Consider the following 10,768-nt stretch of genomic DNA (forward strand, 5'->3'; position numbering starts at 1 on the left):
TGCGCGAACAAAAAATGAGGTATATGGACATAAATATGGAGTTTATTTCTTGTGGAAGTGGGAGTCCTGGGAGTGCATTCCGACGAAGATCAGCAAAGGTAAGTGAAGATTTATAATACTATTTCTGACTTTCTTTGACTCCAGAACTTGGCGGGTAACTGTATAGCTTGCTTTTGATGGCTGAGCTCTGTACTCAGAATATTGAAAAATGTGCTTTCGCCGTAAAGCTATTTTGAAATCTGACACAGCGGTTGCATTAAGGAGAAGTGTATCTATAATTCTTTCAATAACTGTTGTAAAGTTTATCAACGTTTATGATGAGTATTTTTGTAAATTGATGTGCTCATTCACCGGATATGTTGGAGGCAATACATTTTCTGAACATCACGCGCAAATGTAAAATGGGGTTTTTGGATATAAATATGAACTTTATCGAGCAAAACATACATGTATTGTGTAACATGAAGTAAAATGAGTGCCATCTGATGAAGATCATCAAAGGTTAGTGATTCATTTTAGCTGTATTTCTGTTTTTTTTGTGACGCCTCTCCTTGCTTGGAAAATGGCTGTGTGGTTTTTCTTGTCAAGGTGATGTGCTAACATAATCTAATCCTATGCTTTCAACGTAAAGCCTTTTTGAAATCGGACAATGTGGTTGGATTAAGGAGAAGTGTATCTTTAAAACGGGATATAATAGTTTTATGTTTGAGAAATTTGAATTATGAGATTTTTGTTGTTTTGAATTTGGAGCTATTTCACTGGCTGTTGAATAGTGTGTCCCGCAGGAGGGACGGTCACGTCCCACATACTCAAGAGAGGTTAACGCACAGAGTTGAGATTTCCTGCAATGACAACAAGATCAGTCCGATGATGCTGTGACACACCGCCCCAGACCATGACGGACCATCCACCTCCAAATCGATCCCGCTCCAGAGTACAGGCCTCGGTGTAACGCTCATTCCTTCGACAATAAACGTGAATTTGACCATCACCCCTGGTGAGACAAAACCACGACTTGTCAGTGAAGAGCACTTTTTGCCAGTCCTGTCTGGTCCAGCGACAGAGGGTTTGTGCCCATAGGCGACGTTGTTGCCGGTGATGTCTGATGAGGACCTGCCTTACAACAGGCCTACAAGCCCTCAGTCCAGCCTCTCTCAGCCTATTGCGGACAGTCTGAGCACTGATGGAGGGATTGTGCGTTCCTGGTGTAACTCGGGCAGTTGTTGTTGCCATCCTGTTCCTGTCCCGCAGGTGTGATGTTCGGATGTACCGATCCTGTGCAGGTGTTGTTACACGTGGTCTGCCACTGCGAGGACGATCAGCTGTCCGTCCTGTCTCCCTGTAGCGCTGTCTTAGGCGTCTCACAGTACAGACATTGTAATTTATTGCCTTGGCCACATCTGTAGTCCTTATGCCTCCTTGCAGCATGCCCAAGGCACGTTCAAGCAGATGAACAGGGCCCTGGGCATCTTTCTTTTGGTGTTTTTCAGAGTCAGAAGAAAGGCCTCTTTAGTGTCCTAAGTTTTCATAACTGTGACCTTAATTGCATACCGTCTGTAAGCTGTTAGTGTCTTAACGACCGTTCCACAGGTGCATGTTCATTAATTGTTTATTGAACAACCATGGGAAACAGTGTTTAAACCCTTTACAATGGAGATCTGTGAAGTTATTTGGATTTTTACGAATTGTCTTTGAAAGACAAGGTCCTGAAAAAGGAACGTTTCTTTTTTGGCTGAGTTTACATAGTGGCATATACAGTGCCTTACGAAAGTATTCACCTCCTTTGGCATTTTTCCTATTTTGTTTTCTTACAACCTGGAATTAAAATGGATTATTTGGGGGTTTGTATAATTTGATTTACACAACATGCTTACCACTTTCAAGATGCAAAATATATTTTTTATTATTGTGAAACAAACAAGAAATGAGACAAAAAAACTGAAAACTTGAGCGTGCATAACTTTTCACCCCCCCAAAGTCAATACTTTGTAGAGCCACCTTTTGCAGCAATTACAGCTGCAAGTCTCTTGGGGTATGTCTCCATAAGCTTGGCACATCTAGCCACTGGGATCTTTGCCCATTCTTCAAGGCAAAACTGCTCCAGCTCCTTCAAGTTGGATGGGTTCCGCTGGTGTACAGCAATCTTTAAGTCATACCACAGATTCTCAATTGGATTGAGGTCTGGGCTTTGACTAGGCCATTCCAATACATTTAAATGTTTCCCTTTAAACCACTCGAGTGTTGCTTTAGCAGTATGCTTAGGGTCATTGTCCTGCTGGAAGGTGAACCCCCGTCCCAGTCTCAAATCTGGACAACTGAAACAGGTTTCCCTTAAGGATTTCCCTGTATTAGCGCCATCCATCATTCCTTCAATTCCGACCAGTTTCCCAGTCCCTGCCAATGAAAAACATCCCCACAGCATGGTGTTCTCGGGGTGATGAGAGGAGTTGGGTATGCGCTAGACAAGCTCAATTTTAGACTCATCTGACCAGAGTACCTTCTTCCATATGTTTTGGAGCCTTTTGGCGAACACCAAATGTGTTTGTATATTTTTTTCTTTAATGGCTTTTCTGTTGGCACTCTTCCCGTAAAGCCCAGCTCTGTGGAGTGTACGGCTTAAAGTGGTCCTATGGACAGATACTCCAATCTCCGCTGTGGAGCTTTGCAGCTCCTTCAGGCTTATCTTTGGTCTCTTTGTTGCCTCTCTGATTAATGCCCTCCTTGCCTGGTCTGTGAGTTTTGGTGGGCGGCCCTCTCTTGGCAGATTTGTTGTGGTGCCATTTTCTTTCCATTTTTTAATAATGGATTTAATGGTGCTCCGTGGGATGTTCAAAGTTTTTTTTTAATAACCCAACCCTGATCTGTACTTCACCACAACTTTGTCCCTGACCTGTTTGGAGAGCTCCTTGGTCTTCATGGTGTCTCTTGCTTGGTGGTGTTGCAGACTCTGGGGCCTTTCAGAACGGGTGTATATATACTGAGATCATGTAACAGATCATGTGATATTTAGATTGTACACAATTTATTTAACTAATTATGTGACTTCTGAAGGTAATTGGTTGCACCAGATCTTATTTACCGGCTTCATAGCAAAGGGGGTGAAAACATATGCACGCACCACTTTTCCATTTTCTTTTTTTTGAAACAAATTCATTTCACTTCACCAATTTGGACTATTTTATGTATGTCCATTACATGAAATCCAAATAAAAATACATTTAAATTACAGGTTGTAATGCAACAAAATAGGAAAAATGCCAAGGGGGATGAATACTTTTGAAAGGCACGGTACCGTTAAACACATACAGTACATACAGTTGAAGTCAGAAGTTTACATACACCTTAGCGAAATACATTTCAACTCAGTTTTCCCACAATAAGTTGGGTGAATTTTGACCCATTCCTCCTGACAGAGCTGGTGTAACTGAGTCAGGTTTGTAGGCCTCCTTGCTTGCACACACTTTTTCAGTTCTGCCCACAAATTTTCTAAAGGATTGAGGTCAGGGCTTTGTGATGGCCATTCCAATACCTTGACTTTGTTGTCCTTAAGCCATTTTGCCACAACTTTGGAAGTATGCTTGGGGTCATTGTTCATTTGGAAGACACATATGTGACCAAGCTTTAACTTCCTGACTGATTTCTTGAGATGTTGCTTCAATATATCCATATAATTGTCCTGCCTCATGATGTCATCTATTTTGTGAAGTGCACCAGTCCCTCCTGCAGCAAAGCACCCCCACAACATGATGCTGCCCCCCCCCCCGTGCTTCACGGTTGGGATGGTGTCGTCGGCTGGCAAGCCTCCCCCTTTCCCCCCCCAAACAGAGCGATGGTCATTATGGACAAACTATTTCCTTTTTGTTTCATCAGACCAGAGGACATTTCTCCAAAAAGATCTTTGTCCACATGTGCAGTTGCAAACCGTAGTCTGGCTTTATTATTGTCACGTCCTGACCAGTGAAAGGGGTCATTTGCCATAGTAGAATGGTCAGGGCGTGGCAGGGGGGTTGTTTTGTGTATTTTGGGGTTTTTTGGTTCTAGGGGAATTTGTTGTAGTTTTCTATTTCTATGTTTCGTTTTCCATGTTTGGCCGAGTATGGTTTTCAATCAGAGGCAGGTGTCTTTCGTTGTCTCTGATTGGAAGCCATATTTAGGCAGCCTGTTTTCCTTTGGGTTTTGTCGGTGGTTATTTTCCGTTTAGTTATTGTACCTGACAGAACTGTTGGTCGTTTGTTATTTTGTAAAGTGTTTCTCAAAGTATCAAGAATGAGCACTATTCACGCTGCGCCTTGGTCTGTTCAATACGACGCCTGTGACAATTATGATGGTTTTGGAGCAGTGGCTTCTTCCTTGCTGAGCGGCCTTTCAGGTTATGTTGATATAGGACTCGTTTTACTGTGGATAAAGACACTTTTGTACCTGTTTCCTCCAGCATCTTCACAAGGTCCTTTGCTGTTGTTCTGGGATTGATTTGCACTTTTTGCACCAAAGTACGTTCCTCTCTAGGAGACAGAACACGTCTCCTTCCTGAGCGGTATGACGGATGCGTGGTCCCATGATGTTTATACTTGCGTACTATTGTTTGTACAGATGAACATGGTACCTTCAGGCATTTGGAAATTGCTCCCAAGGATGAACCAAACTTGTGGAGGTCTACAATTTTTTTTCTGAGGTCTTGGCTGATTTCTTTTGATTTTCCCATGATGTCAAGCAAAGAGGCACTGAGTTTGAAGGTAGGCCTTGAAATACATCCACAGGTACACCTCCAATTGACTCAAATGATGTCAATTAGCCTATCAGAAGCTTCTAAAGCCATGACATCATTTTCTGGAATTTCCCAAGCTGTTTAAAGGCACAGTCAACTTAGTGTATGTAAACTTCTGACCCACTGGAATTGTGATACAGTGAATTATAAGTGAAATAATCTGTCTGTAAAGAATTGTTGGAAAAATTACTTGTATCATGCACAAAGTAGATGTCCTAACCGACTTGCCAAAACTATAGTTTGTTAATAACAAGAAATTTGTGGAGTGGTTGCAAAACGAGTTTTAATGACTCCAACCTAAGCGTATGTAAACTTCCGACTTCAACTGTATATAGTGGCATATACCACTAAACCCATACAGTATACAGTGTTGTAAAGTACTTAAGTAAAAATACTTGAAAGTACTGCGTAAGTAATTTTTTGTGGTATTTATATTTTTGACAACTTTTACTCCAAAACATTCCTAAAGAAAATAATGTACTTTCTACACTCAAAAGTATTTGTTACATTTTGAATGCTTACCAGGACAGGAAAATGGTCAAATTGCAGCCCTTATCAAGAGAACATCCCTGGTAATCCCTACAGCCTCTGATCTGGCGGACTAATTAAACACACATGCTTCATTTGTGAATTATGTCTGGAGTGTTGGAGTGTGTCCCTGGCTTTACGTAAATGAATAAAAAAAAAATGAAATGGTGACGTCTGGTTTGAAATTATTTAAACATTTACTTTTGATACTTAAAACCAAATACTTTTAGACTTTCACTCAAGTAGTATTTTACTGGGTGACTTTCACTTTTACTTGAGTCATTTTCTATTAAGGTATCTTTCCTTTTACTCAAGTATGACAATTGGGTACATATATATATATACACACAGTGTATTCAGAGAGCATTCAGACATATTGACTTTTTCCACATTTTGTTACATTACAGCCTTATTCTAAAATGTATTAAATCGTTTTTTTCCCCCCACTCATCAATCTACACACAATAGCCCACAATGACAAAAAATTGCAAATTTATAAAAAATAAAATATCACATTTACATAAGTATTCAGACCCTTTATTCAGCACTTTGCAATGATTACAGACTAATTTAAAAATTTTTAGAATAAGGCTGTAATGTAACAAAATGTGGAAAAAGTCAAGGGGTCTGAATACTTTTACAGTGGCATACACCGCTAAGCACATGCAGTATATATGGTTTATAGTTTAGGTGCACAGCTTCCAACACTGGGTGATGCACGGCTGCCATTTTCTACCCACCTGTTGATGTCGTTGATGTAAGCGTCTGTGAGCACTATGCGGGTCCCTGCTCCCCCTGTCCCTCTCTCAAGGTCAGAGGTTGGAGGGTAGAGGTCGTGCCGGTCGATGACGTGCCGCATGGCGCTCTGCCACATCAGCCGTTTCCTCCGCAGGCTCGGGGAAATGGCAGGACTGATGTGAACAGAAAGGACTGGCGGCTGCAGCGTGACGTCACTGGAGCGCCGTGGCTCGCACCTGCTGTCCTCCACCTCACAGGTAGCCATGGCTACGCCGTTCTGGACCGCCACGTTGAGGTGATTTGGTCCAGGTGTAGGGGATCAGAATGTCCAAGGACGTGTCAGAGACTGAGAGTGCAAACACATCGGCCTACGAAGAAAGAGCGTATAGAAAGAGTTCAAGGAGAATTTATCCTATTTCTGAAGTAAATCTCTATTTGTTATGTAAATGGAGTGTTCCAGAAAGGTCCAGACACTTTGTGATTTGGCTCGTCTTTGAGAAACTTACCTCAGCAGCGATTCACTTACTCATTGCTCGTTGTGCAGTATTATTCAGGCCCAAATTAACCCTGAACCCCCCATTCAGGCCCATGTTAACCCTGACCCTCCCATTCAGGCCCATATTAACCCTGACCCTCCCATTCAGGCCCATATTAACCCTGACCCTCCCATTCAGGCCCATGTTAACCCTGACCCTCCCATTCAGGCCCATGTTAACCCTGAACCCCCCATTCAGGCCCATATTAACCCTGACCCTCCCATTCAGGCCCATATTAACCCTGACCCTCCCATTCAGGCCCATATTAACCCTGACCCTCCCATTCAGGCCCATATTAACCCTGACCCTCCCATTCAGGCCCATATTAACCCTGACCCTCCCAATCAGGCCCATATTAACCCTGAACCTCCCATTCAGGCCCATATTAACCCTGACCCTCCCATTCAGGCCCATATTAACCCTGACCCTCCCATTCAGGCCCATATTAACCCTGACCCTCCCATTCAGGCCCATATTAACCCTGACCCTCCCATTCAGGCCCATAGCCTCTTCAGAATGTAGATCCCCCCCCCCCCCCCCCAGCAGCCGACACACTGATCAATGACACAATTTACTGGCTTTTAGTGCAGGGAAAACTAAGTCGACACTTTACTCCACAGATGATAGTGAAGATGATGATGAAGGGACATGCCTTGATGTGTTTAACATGGTGGAGAGTGTGTGGCTACTCTCCTACAGACTACCGATACACAGATACAGCACCACAGACAGTTAGCGTGTGGAATTACAACCTCTTCTCTACCGATCATACTTAAAAGTAGAAATCTGTGAGGTTAAATGTTATGTATGTGTCATGTGGAAAAGCGGGTGTAACTTACCATTGTGGATGATTTGGGGTGGTGATGAGGCGTGTACACCCAGCCACTGAGCGTGTTGTCTCCTCATGAGATCTAGAATTCAGCGTGGTAGTTCTATGGAACGACATGACTCTCCCATCAGACACCAGTTAACCTGCTCCTGCTCAGAACAACATCCTCTTTGCCTCTCATGTTATTGTTAAATACACCACTTCAGAAGTCTTCTTCTTCTGCAGTCCTCTCTCTCCTCTTCTCTTCCTGTTTCTCTGCTAACCCACTTAGCGATCAGTTAACCCTCTCCTTCTCACAATCTTCTATCCTGTCAGATATATTTTACATCCAGAGCATAATAACCTCCTTAAAAGATTCAGCATGGGGCAAAAAGCCAAACAGAGCCAGTCCAGTCCAGTCCAGTGGATAGATAAGTGTAATGTATTAAAGTAAGGTGAGGTAAAGGACAGGCTGTCACTGGCATCCCGTCACAGAGTGGAAAGGGTTTAGTGGTGCTGCTCTTAGCCCTGAGCCAAGGTAATGAGCTAAACAGATGGGCCCAAAGCTCCCTGGCCTTTCCTGACCTGCTCTGCTTTTGGGCCTGGCTGGGCGTGTACTGCACCACCACTTTGGCTCCACTAATCCACAGAGAGCCAATATAGGACATAGGAACAAAGAGAAAGGAGAGTCATCTCAGTTGTCCAGTCATGGCTAGACTGAGTCCAAGTGAAGTCACCTGTGTGTGTGTGTGTGTGTGTGTGTGTGTGTGTGTGTGTGTGTGTGTGTGTGTGTGTGTGTGTGTGTGTGTGTGTGTGTGCATATAATCATATGGCAGTGTGCCTGACGTGCTTTAATCAGCCTGGTCAGCCTTTTATCCAGATTATACTCAGCATGCCTTGAGGTCAGGGACCATCCAATCACATCCTGCCACCAAGAGGCCAGCCTAGGAATGCCAGAAAGATCCTCAAGGACCTCAGCCACCTGAGCCATGGCCTGTTCACCCCACTATAATCCAGAAGGCGAGGTCAGTACAGGTGCATCAAAGCTGGAACCGAGAGACTGAAAAACAGCTTTTATCTCAAGGCCATCAGACTGTTAAATAGCCTCCACCCAGAATTCTGCCCTGAACTTTAGTCACGGTCACTAGCCAGGCTACCACCTGGTTACCCTATCCTGCACCTTAGATACTGCAACAGAACAATGACCCCAAGAACACAGCCAAGACATCGCAGGAGTGGTTTCGGGACAAGTCTCTGAATGTCCTTGAGTGGTCCAGCCAGAGTCCGGACTTGAACCCGATCAAACATCTCTGGAGACACCTGAAAATAGCTTTGCAGCAACGCTCCCCATCCAACCTGACAGAGCTTGAGAGGATCTGCAGAGAAGAATGGGAGAAACTCACCAAATACAGGTGTGAAAAGCTTAGTGTCATACCCAAGACGACTCAAGGCTGGGGCTCCCGAGTGGTGCAGCGGTCTAAGAGACTGCATCTCAGTGCAAGAGGTGACACTACAGTCCCTGGTTCGAATCCAGCCTGAATCACATCCGGCCGTGATTGAGTCCCATAGGGCGGCGCACAATTGGCCCAGTGTCGTCCGGGTTTGGCCGGTGTAGGCCGTCATTGTAAATAAGAATTTGTTCTTAACTGACTTGCCTAGTTAAATAACAGTTAAATATATTTTTTTAAATAAAAAACAGTCATGGAATCACTAGTCACTTTAGTAAGTGGTCACTTTAATAATGTTTACATACTGCACTGCATTATGGGCAAAATGTTGAAAAATACTGTTATTAACTGTAATACGGAAGCCTCCTGTAAAAATTACTCTAACATACTATTTCTTTACAGTAATAGGATCCACGTTAGCCGTTACAAAAGCAGCAACTACACTTCCCGGGGTCCACACAAAACATGAAATAATACAGAACATTAATAGACAAAATATTAATTGACGCCAGTAACTGACAGTCAACCCAGCCAGTCACACAGCTGGAGACAAGGTACCCCCCCAACCCAGCCAGTCACACAGCTGGAGACAAGGTATCACCCCCAACCCAGCCAGTCACACAGCTGGAGACAAGGTATCACCCCCAACCCAGCCAGTCACACAGCTGGAGACAAGGTACCCCCCCCAACCCAGCCAGTCACACAGCTGGAGACAAGGTATCACCCCCAACCCAGCCAGTCACACAGCTGGAGACAAGGTACCCCCCCCCAACCCAGCCAGTCACACAGCTGGAGACAAGGTACCCCCCCCCCAACCCGGCCAGTCACACAGCTGGAGACAAGGTACCCCCCCCCCCAACCCGGCCAGTCACACAGCTGGAGACAAGGTACCTCCCCCAACCCAGCCAGTCACACAGCTGGAGACAAGGTACCCCCCCCCAACCCAGCCAGTCACACAGCTGGAGACAAGGCACCTCCCCCAACCCAGCCAGTCACACAGCTGGAGACAAGGTACCTCCCCCAACCCAGCCAGTCACACAGCTGGAGACAAGGTACCTCCCCCAACCCAGCCAGTCACACAGCTGGAGACAAGGTATCACCCCCCCAACCCAGCCAGTCACACAGCTGGAGACAAGGTACCCCCCCCCCCCAACCCAGCCAGTCACACAGCTGGAGACAAGGTAACCCCCCAACCCAGCCAGTCACACAGCTGGAGACAAGGTACCCCCCCCCCAACCCGGCCAGTCACACAGCTGGAGACAAGGTACCTCCCCCAACCCAGCCAGTCACACAGCTGGAGACAAGGTACCTCCCTCAACCCAGCCAGTCACACAGCTGGAGACAAGGCACCCCCCCCAACCCAGCCAGTCACACAGCTGGAGACAAGGTACCTCCCCCAACCCAGCCAGTCACACAGCTGGAGACAAGGTACCTCCCCCAACCCAGCCAGTCACACAGCTGGAGACAAGGTATCACCCCCCCAACCCAGCCAGTCACACAGCTGGAGACAAGGTATCACCCCCAACCCAGCCAGTCACACAGCTGGAGACAAGGTATCACCCCCAACCCAGCCAGTCACACAGCTGGAGACAAGGTATCACCCCAAACCCAGCTAGTCACACAGCTGGAGACAAGGTATCACCCCCAACCCAGCCAGTCACATAGCTGGAGACAAGGTATCACCCCCAACCCAGCCAGTCACACAGATGGAGACAAGGTACCTTCCCCAACCCAGCCAGTCACACAGCTGGAGACAAGGTACCTTCCCCAACCCAGCCAGTCACACAGCTGGAGACAAGGTATCACCCCCCCCCCCCAGTCACGTCTTCACACTTACTAATACGTCAACGCTAACACATCATAACTCCCTGTTATTCATTCACACAGTCTCTCACAGAGCTAATCAAGGTAAACACACCGTATCTACCACACGGTATCGAAGCTA

At 45.6% G+C, this 10,768-nt stretch overlaps 1 protein-coding gene across 5 annotated transcripts in view; it reads right to left on the reverse strand.

The window, feature by feature from the left end:
• The window catches only part of si:ch211-132f19.7 (adenylate cyclase type 8), a 28,853-nt gene extending 20,217 nt beyond the window's left edge, over positions 1-8,636 (reverse strand). For 2 of the 5 annotated variants that reach the window (XM_029712732.1, XM_029712730.1), the window contains exon 1: positions 6,034-6,939. In XM_029712732.1, the coding sequence (XP_029568592.1) occupies positions 6,034-6,296 (263 nt within the window). In that variant the 5' untranslated portion in view covers positions 6,297-6,939. Of the gene's footprint in view, positions 1-6,033; positions 6,941-7,406 lie in introns of those variants that run through there. The other 3 variants (XM_029712731.1, XM_029712733.1, XM_029712734.1) reach the window with 3 other exon arrangements.
• Positions 8,637-10,768: the final 2,132 nt, after the last annotated feature.

Source organism: Salmo trutta, chromosome 25 (assembly GCF_901001165.1).
Source record: "Salmo trutta chromosome 25, fSalTru1.1, whole genome shotgun sequence".
Taxonomy (NCBI): Eukaryota; Metazoa; Chordata; class Actinopteri; order Salmoniformes; family Salmonidae; genus Salmo; species Salmo trutta.